The sequence below is a fragment of the Ambystoma mexicanum genome, chromosome 10 (genome assembly GCF_040938575.1).
Source record: "Ambystoma mexicanum isolate Mex_15411 chromosome 10, UKY_AmexF1_1, whole genome shotgun sequence".
Taxonomy (NCBI): Eukaryota; Metazoa; Chordata; class Amphibia; order Caudata; family Ambystomatidae; genus Ambystoma; species Ambystoma mexicanum.
Genome location: NC_090932.1, coordinates 269,239,409 through 269,260,927, shown reverse-complemented (window position 1 = coordinate 269,260,927; position 21,519 = coordinate 269,239,409). Strand labels below are relative to the sequence as shown.

The window sequence follows — 21,519 nt, the reverse complement described above, 5'->3', positions numbered from 1 at the left end:
CTCCAGATACTACTTAGTAAAAAAGACGACCAGGAGCTGGAGGACCATTCTCGATCTAAGACGACTCAAGTACATAAAGTCCCAAAAATTCAGGATGGTCACGTTGCAACACGTGCTCGGTCAACTGGAGGAGGGAGACTTCCTGTCATTACTGGATCTACAGGATGTGTTCTTCCACGTCTCCATCCATGAAAAACATTGCAAGTCCTTGCGCTTCGTCCTACAGGGGAAGCACTACCAGTTCAAGGCCCTCCCCTTCGGGCTGAAGTCCACTACCTGAGTCTTTACGAAGTGCCTGGCACCAGTGGCGGCCCATCTGCGCCTACAAGGAATACACGTGTACCCATACCTTGATGACTGGCTCATCCGTGCCATGTCAAGGGAGATGTCGATCACACGGCGAGGACCGCCTGGCTGCTGACGGATCTAGGGTTCTCCGTAAACTATCCAAAATCCTGCTCGATTCCATCACACAATGCTCTGTTCATGGGGGTCCAGGCTCAACACGGTCTCCTGTCTGGCGGCTCCCTCGTAGCACAGGATAGCGTCCATTCTGGGCAAGGTCTGACAGCTGTTAGCAATGAAGATCGCCACGGTGACGACCATCAAGTCGCTGTTCGGCATGATGTTGTTGTTTATCTGATCAGACTCTGCATGTTGCGGATGCGACCTCTTCAGGAGTTCCTGGACGCTCGTTGGATCCAGGTGCCCGGAACCTTGCCAACAAGATTGTCCTCGACGAGGAGTTCCGTCTAGCACGAAGGTGGTGGGGCATGCGCTCCAACATCGCTGGGGGCACCGATTTTCAGAGAGCCCATACTAGGAGACTGTCACCACAGACTGTTAGGCAAGATTTGGAGCAGTACCCTTTGTGTGCACTACAACAACCTTGACCTCGTGGCAATAGGAACCCAACCTTTAGTATATGTCTGTACCACACAGGTTGGTAGTGTGGCTGAGCAGCCAGGCTTATCTCAAGAGGGGTCAATGTGAGCAGTAGGGGAGTTACACAGGTATTCAGTGACAAGTATCCAAATAAACACTTCGACGCAAGGTTTCTTGATTAAACAATTATTAATCTAACAGTCAGTTTGAATAAGCCTTATTCAGAAGGGACAATGTAATGGTAACAAACAAATACACTCCAAAATACACACTTGGTTTATCTAAATCAGCAAGTACGCATATGGGATGGCACACAGATGATTTCTACACCCTTGTGGTAACTTCAATAGTTAGGACACTGTGGACATTAATATATCACTGTTGCGTTTAGAGCAATACTGAGAAGCATGTCAAAGAATAGAGTTATAGAATAAGACAGTTATTCTGAATCAGGTAAATACTTTTGAACCTCCAGTACAAAGTAAGTTACCCCTTCATGGAAGGAAAGGTAAAACACAATGTCAGAGGACAGAATAGCTATTCAGGGAGACAGGCCAGCCAATGTCAATTGGGGAAAAGTGTAGGTGAGCTGAAGCACTTCTTGTAGGTGAATAAAAGTCTTGCACAATGTTTTAGAAGTCTTTGTAGAAAAAGTAGAATCAATGTAGGGCCACAAGCTGGGAGGCTTGTGAGAGGTAGAAGATGCAAGCAACTCTACAGAAGTAACCAAGACAAGTCTCAACTGAGATCAAGTAAGCCTACAATGACAAGAGGTAACTTCTTAGACTTGACAGTACCTTTGGTTAGAAGAAATGGTTCCAGCTGGCTTATTTTCCTGTGCAGCTCTGTAGATCCTGTTGTTCCTGAGCCTGTCATGGGGACAAGAGGAAGGACTTCTAGGGACTCCTACACTGCGATGGTCAGCGGCAGAAAAGAACAAACTTCTATTCAGCAGCACTTTGCGGTTTCAGCCCCTCGCGTCTCAGCAAATAGCACCACCGCCGACCACCGCGAGAGTTGCAAGGTCTTGTAAACTATCTTGCAACATGTAATAGATTGCAATTTCAGTTTCTTTTTTTCATTGCACTGTAGCTCTTAGTTTGTGACGTTTCCCACATTGAGTAGCACGTGTTCGAGGGGATTGGGTCCTCCGACGTATTCCATATCTATGACCGTAATCACCACAGCTGTGCTGCTTCGGAAAATCGAATAGATTACGTCGCCCTCGAGGACCTCCTCCGACGGCCGACGTCAATGGATGTTATAAGTAGGACGCACAACGCCTGTAGCCTCAGTTGTAGTTTTTTCCCAGAACATGTGGCACCAGTCTTCTGCCAGTCTGACCACACAAAGCCTCGCAGAAACGTAAGCTGCAATCGCATAAGAAATTCTGTAGCGGGGAAAGCAGGGAGGGAGCGATATGGAATACGTCGTCGGACCATCCCATCGAAAGAACGTTACCAGGTAAGAGTAACTTGTTCTTCTTCGTATGCAACCTTCTGGCCATATGGTCTCTGATTTTCTTTTTAATTTGTTGAGGTTGATTAAAATATATATATAGAAATAAATATAGCATGGGAACTATGCTACTCATTTAAAATTTTGCTATCATTTTAAGTGTATTTTTTAAGTTTGGAACATGATTTATTAAATACAACTTTGTCTTCATATTATTTTACTAACTATTCAATATTTAAATCTCCTATTCTCTGAAATGAGGGCTTGCTGCAAAGTCACGTTCAACTGTGATAGTTGGGCATAGCTTGAAGGGATATCCCTGCACACTTCCACAGAAGGTCTCTGAATACTTCACCAGTGCTATCTAGAAAACCCTCCTTAAAAAGTATGGATGTAAAGCTTAAACCCATTTCTCTTGATTTGATTGAAACACAATTTGCCTGCCTAGGATTACCTGCAGTTTACCACTCAACCCTCCAGTTCTTCAGTGTTTTATTTTGCACCAATCTTAGTTTTGCACAAACTTCTAAAGGGCTGTTGGGTATGGTTGGGTGAGAGCAGCTTGACTCAAAGTCTGAAAGAGGATATGGAATTTAAGGAACCTCCTCAGTAAGGTCTGTGTATGTGGATAGTTCAGAGTGGTAGGACTAAAGGGCATTAAGCCACACGCATTGTACCCTAAGCCCTTGAGACCTGCAATGTAATGCGCAGCTGAAGGTGCAAAGCCGTAGGTATATTTTTGTATTACATATCATGTCCGTGTCTTAGCAAATTTAAATCTACCAATTTTCTCTTTACAGACATGCACATAAGAACACAGTTATGGAGGTGAAGTGGAATTTGAATGGCAATTGGTTACTCACTGCTTCACGTGACCATCTTTGCAAACTATTCGACATTAGAAACTTGAAAGAGGATCTCCAGGTTTTTAGGGGTCACAAGAAGGAAGCCACAGGTGAGACCACTCCATCCACAAGGAAATAATCTAAACTGAAGACTGCACAATGGGGTGGTGATTGTTGACATTGCCTGTCTTATGCTTGATCTCATCTCCTAGTTAGACCGCCAGCACCTTTTGCTGGATTTCTGGACCTTTTTCCCATTCTCCTGAATATGGGGAGCCTTTTTTGTCTCCATTCTTACTTGCTCTTACCATGGGGACTTTGTTCTTTGATTTACTTCAGAGTCTTGCTTTCCTCCAGGCACATTAAAGGCATCTGTGTTACATTATTAGGGAATATTGCTCTTTACTGCACCTTTCCTTCCATTTCTATGGGACCCCTAAACGTTTTGCTTTTATTTTTGTATCTGACCTGTTCTTTTTATGGTGCAGCGAAGCCTTGAGCTTCGCTACAATGGCTTTTGCTCATGTGTTATGGGGAAACTGACATGTCCTTCAGGCTGTCGGTACTGGGAAACATTGTTTCCCTTAGTCTTGTTACTTTGTTACTACTTTTAGTAAGTTATCACTTGTGCGAACCTTTTATCATTGTACATTGCATCTTACAATGAAGTGCAATGGGGAACGCTTTTTGTTTTGCTCTAGACTAACACTCGGAGGATTATTGGTTGCTTTAGGTGTGCTAAATGGCAAGCTGGTGGGAGCAGTGAATATTTTAATTATTTTGATGCATTTTGTTTTAGCCTTGTCACGTTTGGCTACTAACTGTAGCTAGTGGTCAAACATGGCCATGCCACTAGATTTTTCACTTGTCCTTTGGTCATCTTATCTTTTCTTATCCTGTGAGGCCAGGAACATCCTTATATGGACTTCCGGTACCCGGGAAAGCAGAGGCTTTTGGTGGGCTATTGGAAGGCTATGTGCGTTTGCTGCCAGGAAGTGGGCTGGGACTGTCTGGGGGGGGGGGGTGTGGTGTGGGGGGTGGCAGTGTGTGGGGAGCGGGGGGTCCTTGGCATATGCAGCAAGACTTACCTATGCGAAATGTCATGTTCCTAGCATCAAGGGGACCCGAGGTAGGAGGGAGTCAGATCGAGGCAAGTGAATACATTTCTGTCGCTGTTCATCGGCGGTTGTCGTGTGACACTGCTTACCTGCACCCATTCCTGCCCTGAGATCTTCTGCATTCTTCAACTGGGAGACCTTGTACCAGCATTGGACACCGATCGGAGTGCTGCTCGAACCTGCAATCCTTGGGAATCGAGGGCTGAGGCTGACAACGGGAAAGGCAACCAAGGACCTTCTTCAATGGACCCGCCAAGTCCTTTATAGAATTGGAGTACAGGACGTGAGTTGTAACCAGAGTTGCCTGAATCCCCTTATGCCCTTTTAAAAGTTTGGAAACTTTTAGATTACTTTGGCTTTGCCATTGCTTGTTCATAAAAGCACTACGAAAGTTCGGAACACGTTTGTTAGCCAGATTAACTCATCCCCTTACACTTGGAACTGTTCACTGGACCTCAGACACCCTACCTTTAATTTTTATCCAGCTTCACAAAACTGTATTGAACTTTGCTGAACCTTTGGGCACAAGACCCCATACATTTTAGGGATGAGCTTCAAGACTAGTAGTGCTAATACTAATGTATACCTTTCCTTTTCAGGGGTTTGATAAGTATTTTGCCCTACTCCAGTAATTGTGTTTCTGATGCTTGTTATTCTGCTTAGAATAACATGCTATGCATGTAGTCCGACATCCAGTGGTAACCAAAGGGTATTGCATCTTGTCTTTCGAGAATCGAAAGGGGATGTCGACATGGGCGTGCCTGTAACACTATCCCTGACGTGTAGTGTACCCAAAATCACTCACTCGTCGAGGTCCCTCAGATTGTTTTTTTCCACCCAGTTATCTGGTCGCCTTAATGCAGAGCTCTTCTAAAACATTGCGTTATTGTTCTATTTCTCGACCTTCGGTCGTTTATTCTCATTGTCACTCCCTGCGACGGCTGATGCTTGTGCCACCGCGAAGACTGCTGACGATGGAATTTCGACGGCTGTAGATCCAGTCGGCGCTGCCAGCCTGTACAGTAGGGAGAGTGGTGTTGGGGTGGTCAGGTTCTTTTCAAGAATGCCTTTCCTTTCCCCTCTTGGTTCCTGTGGGTTTGTCGTCGCTATCACGATCCTGCGCTATGGGCAGGACTGAATTCAGATTTTGTCCTTCCTGTAAGGCAAAATATCCATGGAAAGACTAGCACCGTCGGTGCAATAATTGTCTTCCCCTAGACCACGAGGCGTCCTGTGCGGTCTGTAAACTCCTATGTCCTAAGACTATTAAGGAGCGCAGTTTGAAGCGGTGGGCGGCCTACGGTATGTGGCAGGCCGAAAGTAATTACCCTGCCGCCAAGTGTGACAAAGGGATTAGCAATGACCAAGGCTCCACTTCGGAAGCCATTGACCTTACCGCGGAGAGTTCTCAATCCTCAGCGTCCGTCCCTGGCCCCCGATGGGCAACGGGAGTCCTGCTATGGCGACTATACATCCCGGCGACAGGGACGCACCGGATTCCCACACTAAGCACACAACCCACAGTTCTGCTTCGGCGGGCCAGTCGAAGAGCCAACTGGCACGCCAGATACTTCGGCGGTGCCCACTGCTCTTTCTGATCGGCAGCCCTCCCGCAGCATGCGTCCGGGCAGTCCAAAAGTAAGGGCGCTAGCACCAAATCACACGCAACAGTCGAGACGCTTCAGAAGAAAGCTAAGACACCGTTAGTGCCGAAATCCACCGTGCAGCCACCGGCTCAACCGTCACACTCCCTGTAACCTCGAGCATCAGCGATAGTATTGCAAGGATCGCTTCGGCGGTTAAACAAAAGGAACGGTCAAAACAGACGTTGAAACAAAGAACAGCCTAAAGACGCATCGCAACACCCGGAGCCTCAAATAGTACTCTGAGAGCCCTTTGTCTTTATCCAAGACTTTAGAAGGAAAATCTCGACGTTCGTCAAGAAGATCCCATTCCTCCCCCGGACTCCTCAGGTTCATCATCATGGATCAGGGAGAAGTTTGAGGATGCATGAATAGACTGGAGGCCTCGTGAGGAGCTTCCTTATATGCCTATGGCTAAGTTTCAGAGGACCTTTGAGGATCCTCATTAAGAAAATGTTTGACCTTACTGATGACAAGGTGCCTATCAATACCTCCATACAGGATGAGCCCTTTGGGGACCCTACTGATGAGCCTTCTGATCCCATGGATAATTGGTAAGACTGCCATCAGGTGATAATCAAGCTTGCGCGTCTCCTACTCTTACCCTGGACCCTGATGCTTTGTGTATGGATTCCCCTCCTACCACTCCAGTCCGTCAGGCCTCACCTGTGGATAATCAGATGGCGTTTAACCCCTTCTTAAAGAAGGCGGCTTAACCTTTTCAAATCGCCACACAGGAGGCTGTGCAGGATTTGGATTTTGTAGAGGACATACTGAAGGAAAAGCCTCCTGCCAGTCAGGCCATTCCCTTACTGAATTCCATCAAGTGACGTCTGGTGCCTTCATTGATGACACCAGCCCAGACCAGGGCTGGTTACGCCCTTCTCCTATTAACTCCCCTTTACATTAAAGGGCATGCCACTCCAGATTCACTGGTAGTTAGGACTACGAGAAAGAGGGCAGGTGACCCCCCTGTCTACAGGTGAGGCACCACCTGATAAAGAAGGCAAATTGTGTGCACTGGGAAAAATGGTGACGACTGCTGCTGCATTCTCCACGCGAATAGCCAACACCACCACTCTGTTGGCTAGCTACTCAGATGTGCAGTGGAACCTGCTGCAAGAGGGCCTTCAAGAAGTCCCTGAACCAATGCGGGCTAAACTGCTCGCGATTTGTATCGAAGGCAAGCAAGTCAACCACAACATTCATAAGAACACTCTGGATGCTGCTGAAACAGCAGGAAGGACCTTGGCCCAGGATACACTACTAAAACGGCACGCCTGGTTGAGGAATTCTGGTTTTAAGCCTGAAACCCAAGCAGCCTTAATAAACAAGCCGGTTGAGGAGACCAACTTTTTCGGCAGGGCGGTGGACAAAGCATTTGTGACAGCTAAGAAGGAACATGAGACCCTGAAGACCCTAAACCAGATCACCGAAAAGGCCTTCACAACAGAGAGGTGGCGGCTCTTATTCCTTCCGTGGGCAATCTCGCTCCCCTCAAAACCAGCATGGTTCAGGAAACAACTGGTCTTCAGGACAAGGATCCAACACCCCCACCATGCATCCACCAAGAGGACAACGCCGTGGAAAGTGTAGAGGCCGGAATTCCACCCCAGAGGCTCCCTGGCCTCGGGTCAGTAATGACCCTCAGATCCGGGTCCCTCCCATTCCTCCCCAGTCGTGGGACGTTTAACATCATTCCTTCATGCATGGGAAGGGATAAGACCAGTGGGTGCTCAAGACCGTCACCCATGAGTATTTTTTGCCGACCACCTCAATTCAGACTGGCAAAATCAAGATGCCCGATGCCGGAACACCTACACATCCTACTGCAAGAGGTAGAGATCCAGCAGGAAAACGGCGCCATAGAAGTCAGCCCTCTTCTACAGGTAAACAAGGGTATTTATTCAGTGTACTTCCTTGTACCCAAAAAGATCTCAACATTCGCCCTGTGGTAGACTTGCGTCCAGCGAACAAATTTGTCAAACCTCAAAAGTTTCCTATGGTCACGTTGCAGGTGGTAATCCCTCTGCTGAAACAGGGATAACATGGCAACACTGGATATAAAAGAAGCATACTTTCATATTTCAATGTTACTGGCGCACAGAAAATACCTAAGGTTCATGATAGAGGACAAGCGTCATCAGTTCAAAGTACTCCCCTTCGGCATTGCCTCGGTGCCAAGGGTGTTTGCGAAGGTAGTGGCAGCAGCGTACCTGCGCAGAGAATCCATTCCGGTTTACCCTTACCTCGACGACTTGCTCATAACTGGATTCCTACAGGACATGCCTGTTGAACACTCAAGACGATCGACCTCTTAATGAGCCTGTGATTCACCATCAACAACCTAAAATCCAGCCTAGACACCAGTTAAGTCAAACAGTTCCTAGGGGCTCTAATTCAAACAGAAGACTGCCTGGTCTTCCCCTCCAACGAGAGGGTTCAAAGCATGCTGTTTCAGATCCCTCAATATGTAGCCGTTCGTGAGGCGACGGTACGTAAAGCCATGCGACTGTTAAGAAAGAAGGCGTCCTGCAGTTAGTTCCTCATGCACGTCTGCATCCTATGCAAGAGTGGCTCAAAAGCCAGTGGTGTCCGGCCAGCGGACAATGGGAAGATCTGGTGGTTGTCACGCCAGCCCTCGTTCTCTCTGCAGTGGTGGTCGAGGTGAAAACCTCTTGAAGGGAAAGGCCTTCACCACCCCCACAGTAGAAGCCACTCTCATGACAGACTCATCTCTCACGTGGTAGGGGGTTCACCTGCTTCAGCAGACGGCACACAGCGTGTGGTCCCCAGAAGAAGCATCCAACCACATAAATCTGTTGGAGCTGTTAGTCGTATTCAATGCACTGAAAGCCTTTCAGACAGTTACAGGGGAAGACCGTCCTGATTCCCACCATGTACTACTTGAACAAGCAAGGGGGCACACACTCTCCAGGGCTATCCAAGCAGTCCCAGAACATTTGGAAATGGGTTCTCAAACACAGGATGTGCCTGTTGTCTCAATACGATCCAGAGGAACTACATCTTCTAGCGGACGTGCTCAGTAGAGACTTCCCACTTCCCGTAGAGTATGAATTGCGACTGCATGAAGACATAGTCTCCAACGTTTTCACACAATGGGGTTTCCCAGAGATCGACTTGTTTGCAACTCTGGAGAACGCTCAATGCCAAGATTACACCTCTAGGTACCCCCAGAACCGATCCAAGGGGAACGGTCTCTGGATAACATGGTCCGCAAAATTTGTTTACGCTCCCCCCCCCCCCCCCCCTCTCCCCCCACTTCCCTACTAAATAAAATCGTGCACAAGATGCACCAGGAACCAGTCACTGTGATATTGGTGGCCCACATGTGGGCATCCAAACCATGGTTCTCATCTTTTGGAGATGTCCCTATCTCCTCCAATGAAAATGCCTTGCCTGTACAACATGTTATCTCCGGACAAGGGGGAGACTCTTCGCCCAGGCCCGCAAACCCTAAACTTAGTGGCTTTTCTCCTGTGGTCATAGAGTTTGGGCATCTCCAACCTCCTCAGAGATGCATGGACATACTTAGGGAGGCGAGAAAACCTAACACCCTATACTGCTACTCCAGTAAATGGAAGCTTTGTTATCTGATGCAATTCCAAGGGCGTCAATTCTATTCGGGCTTGGTTTTTAATTCCCTGAAGGTTCACTTAGCTGCGCTCTCAGGCTACACTACATCACAACAGAAGGTGTCATGGTGGAAAATACCAGTTAAGGCTTTCATGGAAGGGGTTAAAAGGATTCATCCCCCCTGTTAGGCAAGATTGTATGCACTACCCTTAGTGTACACTACAACTAACCTGACCTCCTGGCAGTAGTAACCCAACCTCTGGTATAAGTCTGTACTACACAGGTTGGTAGTGTGGACGAGTAGCCAGGCTTATCTCAAGAGGGGTCAATGTGAGCTGTAGAGGAGTTAAACAGAGGTTCACAGTGACAAGTATTCAAGCAGACACACACACAGGGTTTCTTTACAAAACAATTATTAATGTATTTACCAGTCAGTTAATATAAGCCTTCTTCAGAAGGGAGCACTGTAAAACACCACACAAATATACTTCAAAATTATACACTCTTAAGTTCAGAATCAGTAAATACCCATTTGATATGGCATACGGCAGAGACCTACACCCACAGGTGACTTCAATTGCTATGGTGCTGTTGACATTAATGTATTTCTGTTGGCATTCAGAATTAATTAAGAGCAAGCAAAAAGGGAAAAGATTAGAGCAAACAAGATGCCTCAAATATTTCTTAAGCAGGCAAATACTTTCAGATCCCCCAATAAGAGTCATTCAGTTAAAGCAGGCTAAGACACAGTCAATAGGCAAGAGTCTACATTGGCTGAAGCACTTCTTAGAAGGTAAGTAGAAAAAGTCCTTGCACATTGTTTCAGAGGTCTTTGAAGAAAAAGTTGAATCAATGTAGGGCCACATGCTGTTACACTTGTGAGAAGTAGAAGATGCAAGCAACTCTACAGTAAGAGGTAATTTGTCTTAGACTTTGTACAGTCCCTTCAAAATGAAGAAAAGATGCAGCAGATGACTCCTGTGCAACTCTGCAGATCTTACTGTTCCTGGGCCTCAGTCGTGGGGACAAGAGGGAGGACTTTGGGGGACTCCTGTACTAGGACGGTCAAAACTTGCCACCGGCAAACTTCACTTTCAGTGGCTGTTCAGTGTTTCAGCTCCTTGTGTCTACCGCAAATAGCAACGCTGCGGTTCCTGACTGTTGAAATAGACTTTCCTTGCTTCTGGGGGCCCGCACTCTCTGTTGAGGGGGCTCAGGCTCGGTCAGCCCTGCTTCCTGGAGTCTGGAGGATCTTCCTGGAGCTGTTGGCCAACTTAAAAGCAACGCACACCAACTGGTTTTCCTCTCCCGGGCTCTACGGTTTCCAGAAGCAACTCTGTGACAATTCAATCAGCTCCGAGATGGATGTCCAGGGGACTTACTTTGGAGTTGATTGTTCCTACCAACTCAAGGGGAGAAGTCATACTTGCAGGGGCTGCTCTGTCGATGCGAACTTGGCAATTCGGACCTGCAGCAGGGCCTCACCGGGCAAACCAACGCTCCAGGAGTTGCAGCAGCTGTCCTCTTCCAGCTCTTCAGTTCTTTCGTTCCAGTGGTCGACACTGCTTTCCAGTCCAAGAGACTTGCCTTTTAAACCTTTCTTTCCCTTTTATTCCACCCTAGCTGTCACTCACCCAGCAGGGTGGCTGTCCTTGCCGGGCAGTCAGCCAGCCAATCACGCCAGAGTGCATTTGGATCTCCTAGGAGACTAAGCACAGGCAGTTTTGGGCACCTCCCTCACTTCCTGCCCACCCCACACACTCGGGCGCCAGAGGTGGTCTTCAGTCGTGGCAGGAGAGGGAACACGGGGGCGGGAAGTGTACAGGAAAGGAGAAAGCGTCCCGCAGGCTCTTCGGCTGGTGGAACCTGCTGGCAAACTTCTTGCACTTGGAGTTTGTCGCCGTCGCAAACAGATCTTTCTGGGACCTGCCCCACTTGGCAAACAGGCGGTCCACCTGATCCTGACAAAGCTCACACTCTTGGCAGGAGCGCAGTTCCCTGCTGAGTGAATCTGCAATGCTGTTCTTGGTGAAGAGGGACGGTGATCATCCCCTGTCCGACGGCCCAGAGCCACAAGTCCTGCGCCTCCTTGGAGAGCGCCAGGGATTGAGTGAGCCCTTGGTTCCGAATGTAAAACATTTTGGTGGTGTGGTCAGTGAAGACCTCCAGCATGGGTCTGGTATGGATTCACATGCGAACCCTCCCTCCGTCCCCTCTGCGGCTCTTCTTGGTCATACTGCCACTTTACATGCTTACCAAATCTGAAGATGGCTTCCAGAGGAGGGACTTGGGGAGTGGACTGTCATTGGGTGGGGTCAGCAACGTTCTCTCCCCATTTTTATGGCCTCATGGCGCTTTGTGATTGGAATGCCCTCAGTGACTGCAGTCAATGTGGTGGAGATTCGAGGAGTTTACATTAAGAGATGATTGTATGCATTTCCGCCATCTTAGGACTTGGGTGGCTGGCTAGTCTTCACTAAGCAGCCCAAAGGTCAGGCATGTGGGTGGGCACTGTTGGTGGTTTAGGAAAGAGTGCTATTGATGATACGATTTGTGCCCAGCCATACTGAATTTTCTTTTTGTTGGTAGTTGCTGTATGCTAGTGGCAGAGGTGTTGAGGTACGTCAGGGGTTTGTGTGGACGTCTTTGGTGCGCTGCTAGACCGGAAAGGCATAGCCATAGCTACATTCTATAGTGCATGGATGTTTGCCCGTGCTGCGGCTTGTGTCCACAAAGGTGGTGTAAGGTATAAGTACCATATTGTTAGGCAAGATTGTGTGCAGTACCCTTTGGGAGACTACATCAACCTTGACCTCCTGGCAATAGGAACCCAACCTTTGGTATAAGTCTGTACTACACAGGTTGGTAGTGTGGTTAAGCAGCTTATCTCAAGGGGGGTCACTGTGAGCAGTAGTGTTTTTACAGAGGTATACAGTGACAACTATTCAAATGAACTCTTACACTCAAGGTTTCTTGATTAAACAATTACTAATTTAACAGTCAGTTGAATAAGCCTTCTTGAGAAGGGTCAATATATAAGTAACACACAAATACACTTCAAAATACACCCTCTTAGTTTCTCTAAATCAGCAAGTACCCATTTGGGATGGCACACAGATTATTCCTACATCCTGAGGTGACTTAAATTATTAGGACACTGTGGATATTAATATATCACTGGTCCATTTAGAGCAAGACTGAGTTGGTGTAAAAAAAGGGGTTTAAGAATAAAACAAGAGGTCACACAAATATTCTGAAGCAGGTAAGTACCCTTTGAACCCCCAATGCAAAGTAAATTAACCCTTTCCTGGGGGAAAGGTAAAACACAAAATCAGAGGGAAGAAGTCTTTCAGGGAGCAAAACAAGTCAATGGTGTACTGAAGCACTTCTTGCAGGTAAGTAAAAGTCTTGCACAATGTTTTAGAAGTCTTTGTAGATAAAGTAGAATCAAGATCTGAGAGCTGACCCAACCTACCTACACTTCAGAAAAAATGTAATAAAATAAATTATTGTCACGGACCCCTAGTCCTCTGTACCTGTTGTGGACCTGCCCACACCTGAAGAGACCTTCCTACCCTGCATTAACTGTGTACTACGGCGCTACATTCAAAGACTATGTGCAATCTAGTCTTCCTGTGCACAAGCTAATCTTCTTGTGAGCCTAAGTGATATACGAAGGGTCTTACTCTTGTAATATATATTCTCCAGCATTGGATCTTTCATGGATTCACATGCTTAGAATGTTCCCTGTCGTCAGGCTGGGAATCCTCGGTAAGTTTATATACACATTTTCCATAGGAAAACTTCCGACACTTTTGTGTCCTATCTGTCGTTTTGGGCCGCGTACGCCAGCGCCACTAGGATGTAGAGTTATAAATAGCCCTGCCCCCGCGGCTCCCTCAGATTTCAACCGTCTTCCAAAGTAGTGGGATTACCTCCTATCTACTATTTTATTAGGTTGTGCCTTCTTCTTCTTCTTCGACTGTTTCTTTTCGAAGAATGTCTGGAAAGGCGTTATTTCGTCCGTGTGCTAAATGCGGTCTTAAAGTGTATGAAGGAGACGGGCCTATGGACTGTATTTACTGTCTTCACCCTCATACGGCGGACACGTGTGAGATCTGTCAGGGCTTCTCACAAAAGACCCTAAAAGACCGCAACAGATGCCTGGTTACTTGGCTCAATGACGGAGCGGGTGCGTACCCGGCATCGTAGGTAGGCTCTACAGCCTCGAGATCTAAGTCTCCTGTGCCCCCTCGTCGCTCAGTGTCGGCAGAGCCTCTGGCGAAGAAATCGTGCTCATCTGAAAAACGCCCCTCGGAGAAACATCCTGCGAGGTCCTCCTTCAAATAAGGCTTTGTCTTCTTCCTCCTCATCTAAAAAGGAGAGAAAAGACTCTTCGAAATCCTCCTCAGGAGTCAGGTCATAAGTCTACCTCGAGTCGAGGGTCCTCGTCCCACAAGTCGAGGTCAAAAACGACGGGAACGCCTCAAGGCCCTGCGCCACAGACTTCATCGACGACGATCCGGTCGTCGACGGCTCTTCCTACGGCTATTCCGTCAGGTCAAACAGCGCGTATGGAAAAGATGTCATCGTAGACGGTGGCCCTGTCGGTGGCATGGCATCCGGAGGTTTTTGATTCGATCCCGCCTGAGGCCTTGCTGCAAGAAGCGGCTTTCTCCATCTCGTCAGCGGAGGATGACCGTGGTCCGGTCGCACATCCAACCGATCTGGGATTACAACCAACTGATTCGGGGTCGCTCTTGAGTGGAAGTGCCATTCCAGTTACCTCTTCCTTACTGAATCCACAGGCAGTTCTGTCGCTGGAGGTGTTGAAAAGATTACAGAAGCTGTTGGACACTCGGTTACCTCAGCTTGTCCCGACAGTGTTACAGGCTTCGCCAGTCGTCGACGAGCCAGGCCCGGCTCCTCGCCCTCCATCCAGAATTCCTACCGCTTACCCGGTTGAGGAAGATCGTTCTCGTCCACAGGAAGGAGAACTGTCAGTCGGAACGTGAAGGGTCGGGTTCGGACATCTCGTTATCCCCCTCAAGGGACCCTACATGGGACTCTGAAGCGGAGATGGAAACTCCAAAGAGTCCGGCGCAGCCATCACCACCTGATGACGTGGGTGCTTTCCATGCCATGATGGGTAAGGCATGTGCGGAGTTTGGCCTAGTCCCAGAAGAAGAGAAAAAAGATTTCTGTTCGATCATATGGGCAAGAGAAGAAAGTCTATATTTGCTATCCCCAATTTAGACCATTTCTGGCAGGAGGGACTAAAAACCATGCTTCACCCTTTTTCAGAACCGGCAGTAAAAGGTCGATTGGAAAAGAAATTCAAGGCTCCGGAATCGACTCCCAAGTGCTTGACGTCTCAACGTTCGCCGGAATCAGTGGTATCCGCTGCGGCGGCCAGAAAGGCAAGGTCGCAACACAAATGCACGACCCCGCCAGACAGCGAAGCCAGGAGACAAGATGCTTTTGGGAAGAGTGCCATTGGCTGGAGCGACTACAGTTAAAGCAGCCAACTCCCTAGCTATTATGGCCACGTATGATAGGGAGATGTGGTATCGGCTGGCTCCTATCTTGGACCATCTGCCGGAAGAACACAGGAAATCTGCCATGCTGCTTGTACGGGAGGGAGAAGAGGCTTCCAATCATTCCATTAACATTGCTGTCGAGCTGGCAGAATCAGGCTTTAAGCAAATCAACGATGGCGTAGTGTTACGAAGGCAAGCCTGGCTTAAGTGCACGACGTTCACACCAGAGGTACAATATAAGGTAATGGATATGCCGTGTGAAGGAGAACACCTGTTTGGGGAGAAAGTGGATGAGGCCTTGAAGGGCATGAAAGAAGATTCTGACACGACTCGTTCCCTTGGAGCCCTCCAGAGTGGTAGGAATTTTCATTCCTTTCGTCCTTTCAGAGGAGCATCCGGTAACTCCCGGTTTGGATCATCTAGAGACCGAGGTTTCAGCAGACCCTCCTACTCTTCCCAAGGCTACAGACGTGCAGCCCAAGCTACTCGTAAAGGCAGAGGTTACCAAACCTCCAGACGACGAGGCGCCTACTCCTTGTCGACGAAGGATAAACAGGCCAAAAGCCAGCAATGACAACTTACAGAACGTCCTGGGGGGTAGTGTCTCGTCACGTCGACGAGTGGGCGCGCATAACAGACCAATGGTTTTTGGACACGATACATCTGGGCCATTCTCTACAGTTCAAGGGCAAGCCACCACGCATTCCACCAGTGTTCTCGACGCAGCCCCACCTTCAAATACTAATGCAAGTGGTGGCGATTATGCTGCAGAAAGGGGCTATAGTACTGGTCCCGGTGGCAGAAAGAGGACAGGGAGTGTTCTCCCGGTACTCTGTCATCAAGAAACCCAATGGAAAATGGCGTCCCATTCTAGATCTACGAGCTCTCAACAAACTGCTCAAGAATCTAAAATTCAAGATGCTTACACTCCAAGAAGTGATCCGTTCGAAACAACCGGGAGATTATTTGTCGTTGCTAGACCTTCAGGACGCATACTTCCATATCCCGATGCGTCGACGACACAAAAAATTTCTACGGTTCGTCGTCGGACGAACCCACTATCAGTTCAAGGTCCTTCCGTTTGGACTGAAATCGTCTCCCAGGACGTTCACGAAATGCCTGGCTCCAGTTGCAGCCTGGTTAAGGAAAGGTCATCATGTGTACCCGTATCTGGACGATTGGCTAGTGAGGGGATTGTCTCTGGAAAGGGCGCAGGAAAGTCTGAAGGCCACCATGTGCCGCCTACAACATTTGGGCTTCGTAATAAACTTCGAAAAGTCCTCCTTATCGCCATCAAGGACCTTGGTCTTTCTGGGGGCGGAGTTCCAGACGCAGTCAGGACTGGTAAAGCCATCCGTCGAAAGGGTTCTGAAACTGCAGCAAAAAGCATCGGATTGGAAAGTCGACACCAGAGTGTCAGTGCGAAGGTACATGTCCCTACTGGGGACCATGTCGTCCTGCATACCCTTATTCAACAATTGTCGTCTCGTCATGAGACCGATTCAGGAATTCTTGGCGGATCGATGGGCACAGTCAAGAGCATTGGTCGGACAAATTGACCATCAACAGCAAACTCGTGCAGGCGCTTCAATGGTGGAGAGTTTCCATAAATCTGACAAAGGGAATGCCCTTGCTGGAACCGGTGGTCCAGATGACAGTGGTGACGGATGCTTCTCTAACTGGATGGGGAGCTCATCTGGATTCCCTACAGGTTCAGGGTCGTTGGTCATCAGAGGAGTCCGGCCTTCATATCAATGTGCTGGAATTAAGGGCGGTGCGTTGGGCCCTGAAATCCTTTCTTCCACGGATAAAGGGATCAGTTGTACGGATTATAACAGACAACACAACAACAATGTTTTATCTAAGGAAACAGGGAGGAACTCTCTCCAGAACTCTGTCGACCGAAGCCCAGGAGATCTGGCATTGGGCTCTTCAGCAGAAGATATATCTATTGGCGTTCCACTGGCCAGGAGTCAAAAATGTGCAAGCAGACTCTCTGAGCAGGGAGATGAATAGATTACACGAATGGGAACTGAACGACCAACAACTACACCGTGTCTTCGAGAAATGGGGTCGTCCGGCCCTCGATCTCTTTGCGACAAGAGACAACAAGAAATGCCCACAATACGTGAGCAGGTTGCCACAGCAAGGCTCACTAGGGGAAGCGTTCTCTTTCTCGTGGACGGACAAGTTTCTGTATGCCTTTCCCCCGTTTCCGCTCATACGTCGGACGCTGCAATGGATCCACAGATATCCATGTCGTGTGATCCTGGTGGCCCCGTACTGGGCCAGACAAGTGTGGTTCTCCGATCTACTCCATCTTTCAGCGGCAGAACCAATGAGGTTCCAGAAAATCCCGAACATTCTGTCTTAAGAGAAAGGGGTTGTTTGGCATCACGACCCAGACAGCCTCGGTCTGACAGTCCGGCTCCTGATTTCTCTGAGTTTGGTACGTTAGAGATTCCAACGGACTGTCGTCGCATTTTGCAAGCGGCAAGGGCGCCGTCCACGAACGCTTCATATTCATACAAATGGAAGAGATTCTGCATATGGTGCGCAGGTCAACCAGGTTTGGTCCTGCTTAATATCACACCGGAACAGCTTCTACCATACTTGCTACTCCTAGCTCAAAAAGGCGTGTGTTTCATCCATAAAAGTGCATCTGGCTGCCATTTCGAGATTTACTCGGAAGAGACATTAAACTCCGTTATTTAGTGACAGGCTGATTAAACATTTCCTTAAAGGATTGTTCCGAACCTTTCCTCCCTCGAAAAAGTTTCCTCCAATCTGGAGTCTTAACCTGGTTCTGGCAGCGCTGATGAAGGCCCGTTTTGAGCCGATGTCATCATTGAAATTTTTGTTGTGGAAATTGGCTTTTCTGGTGGCTATTACTTCGGCTCGACGACTGTCGGAAATACAAGCTTTAGTGATCGATCCACCATACTTGAGGTTTTTCAATAATAAAGTCGTGTTGGCTACTAATCCTCATTTCATTCCTAAAGTGCCTACCATGTTCCATAAGCACTCTTCTATAGTGCTGCCGATGTTTTTTCCAACACCTTCGTCGGTTGCGGAGAAGACTCTCCATACATTGGACGTGAAAAGAGCTTTAAAATTTTACCTCCATCGCACTCAAAGCTTCAGAGACACGAGACAACTATTTGTGGCTTATGGCCCTTTGGCTAAAGGTAAACCGATCTCAAAACAAGGACTAGCCCGATGGGTGTCGTCTGCTATTTCCTTTTGTCACGCAAAAGCCAGAAAACCGCTGGAGAAGCGTCCAAGGGCCCATTCGACGAGATCCACTTCTTTGTCGACAGCATTGTGGTCCGGAATTCCGCTGGGAGATATCCGTCAGGCGGCTTCCTGGTCGGTACCACACACGTTTACTCGGCATTATTGCCTCACACAGCAACATGCTGAGGATACACAGATGGGTTGTGCAGTCCTACGGCACCTGTTTCAATAAGGTAAGCCCCAATTAAGGGGTCACATCCTTCGGCTAATGTACTTTTAAGTGTGGTGTTTTCACTGTTAACATACTATAATGTGATGTTTTGCCATGATAAATATGCATTATGGTTATTGTGATATTGGTTTGCATACACACCTCCAACGTTGGGGGAATACTGCTATACAATCTATTCTAAGCATGTGAATCCATGAAAGATCCAATGCTGGAGAAGGGAATAGTTTCTTACCTGTAACTCCATTTCTCCAGCATTGGTATCTTTCATGAATTCACATGCGCCCGCCAGCCTCCCCTACGCATGCAAAACAGATCCCCCCCCCCCCCCAACTACTTTGGGGGTCGAAATCTGAGGAAGTCGCGGGGGCGGGGCTATTTATACCTCTAAGTCCTAGTGGCGCTGCCGTATGCGGCCCAAAACGACGTAGATAGGACACAAGTGTCGGAAGTTTTCCTATGGAAAATGTCTATATAACTTACCGAGGATTCCCAGCCTGACGACGGGGAATAGTCTAAGCATGTGAATCCATGAAAGATGCCAATGCTGGAGAAATGGAGTTACAGGTAAACTATTCCCTTTTTGTATAGGGCTTATTGCTTTAGATCTGTAATTATTCAGGCATTTTTTATTCTTTGCCTTTACTTTGTACATTGTGTATATCTTGTAAGCATGTAAATATTGTATATTGTGTTCATTTCGCAACCTTGTAAGCTTTGCATTTCCATACCGGTGTGCCCTTTTACTGACGAGTCTGGTGCACATAACCAATGAATAAACAAACAATGTAGGGCCACAAGCTGGGAGGCTTGTGAGGGACAAAGCTCCAAGCAACTCTGCAAGAGCAACCAAGACAAGTCTCAACTGAGAACAAGTAAGGCTTCACAACAAGAGGCAAGTCCCCTTACTTTTACAGTACATTTGGTTAGAAGAAATGGTTCCAGCTGGCTTCTGTTCCTGTACAGCTCTGCCGATCCTGTTCCGGGGCCTCAGTCGTGGGGACACGAGGTAGGACGTCTGGGGACTCCTGCACTGCAAAGGGCAAACTTCTATTCATCTGCACTTTGTGGTTTCAGCTCCTCGTGTCTCAGCAAATAGCACCACTGCGGTTCTCGGCTACCACTATGGACTTTCCTCGCATCTTCGGTCCAGCATTCTGAGGTGGTTCAGGCTTGGTCGGTCCTGTTTTCTGGGAGTCCGGAGGATCTTCCACAAGCTCGGGTCCGACTTAAAATCGATGCACTCAATCTGGTGTTCCTCTCCCTGGCACTTCAGTTCCTGCAGCAGTGGAAGTACAGCCAGCTCCGAGAGGATGTCCTGACGAGTTCACTGATTGGTCCCACCAACCCAGTGGGAGAAGTCGTCCTTGCAGGGCTTTCTAGTCGAGGAAAATTCGGTGCTTCTGCACAGCAGCAGGGCTTCACTGGGCAAACCAACGGTCCTGGAATTGCAGCAGGCTTCTTTTCCAAGTTGTTCTTCAGATTCCTTCATCAAGTGGTCGAGACTGCTTTCCAAGCCAAAAAGTCTGACCTTTTCATGCAGGTTCCTCCCATTCATTTGCAGCCTAGCTGTCACTCATACAGCAGGGTGGCTGTCCTCCAAAGACAACCAGCCGGCCATCACCTTTGGGTGCATTCCTGCAACCAAGAGGATTTAAGCACATGGAGCTTCGGGAACCTCCCTCGCTTCCTGCTCTACCAGACACGCTGGAGCCAGAGGCTGGCTTCACCAGTGAACCCCGCCAAAGACCAAACTAACAAAGGGACCAAACCTGGTTTCTCGTGCAGAATAAATCTCAAGAAGGACCCTTTACAACAAGAAATTACAAAAAAAAAGACGATCTGGGCCATTTGGATAAAATGGCCAACCATGGGTGCTGTACTGCAGCTGCGAATGCAGCCCGCGGTAAAAACACACAATGGTAGGGAAAAGTAAACCACTGCCACCAGCCATTCTTTGGAGAAAGGGCAACATAAAATTATTACATGAGAAACTAGACAAAGGGGATACAAAGTAACCCCTCCAACACCCTATTGTAAGTTAGTGTGTGCTGGGTCTAGAAAGTTACAAATGTAATCGATGTCAATTTCACTTCACTGCTCTTGGAAACAGTAGTTATCCAAGTAAAGGCATTGTTAGGCAAAGTTTGTATGCAGTACCTTTTTGGGACAACTACACACAACTGTGACTACAGGTGTAAGCAAACCAACCTTTCGTATAAGTCTGTACTACAGTTTTGGTAGCAGAGCTGAGCAGTCAGGCTTATCTCAATAGGAGAATGTGAGCAGTAATGATGTTACACAGCGGTCTACAATCACAGGTGTTCGAATAGACTCTTACACTGAAGGTTTCTTTGGTAAATACTTACTAATTTATCAGTCAGTTATAAAACATTCATTAGAAGGAGGCAATATAATCACACACAAATATACTTCAATACTATTATAGAATACTTTTCAAGAGGAGTAAAAGGCATAGATTATTAGAACATGAAAGGTTACAATTATTTTTGGGCAGTGTAAATACTTTGAGTTCACCAGAAGAGCCCATTCAATAGGCTAGGCCAAAGTCAATAGGCTTAAGTCTTGGATAGGATAGAGTGGTTCTGGGTAAGTAAACAGTCAAGTCTCTGCACAAGTTCTCAGAAGTAGTTTGTAAAAAGAAGAGCTGATTAGGCCTGTGAGTTGCAAAGGTTTCAAGCACTTTCACCGGGTGAGGTAAGTACTGTCTTGTTTCACAGTACCTTACAATGAAGAAAGAGGCAGCTGATGACTGATGTCCTGGCAGTTCCTGCAGATCTCGCTGTTCCTGGGCCTCAGTCGTGGGGACAAGAGGGAGGACGTCAGGGGGGTGGGGGCCTCCTGCACTGGGACTGGTCAAATATCTTGCAACTGGCAAACTTCAATTCTGGTGGCTATAGTAAAGCTCACAAGCTGGTGTCCCTCTCCCTGGTTCTACGGTTTCCT

At 47.8% G+C, this 21,519-nt stretch overlaps 1 protein-coding gene across 2 annotated transcripts in view; it reads left to right on the top strand.

Annotated features, from left to right (window-relative positions):
* WDR33 (WD repeat domain 33) overlaps nucleotides 1–21,519 on the top strand; it is a 935,332-nt gene that overhangs the window by 675,504 nt on the left and 238,309 nt on the right. For both annotated transcript variants that reach the window (XM_069617826.1, XM_069617825.1), the window contains exon 9: nucleotides 3,144–3,298. In XM_069617826.1, the coding sequence (XP_069473927.1) occupies nucleotides 3,144–3,298 (155 nt within the window). The remainder of the gene's footprint in view (nucleotides 1–3,143; nucleotides 3,299–21,519) is intronic.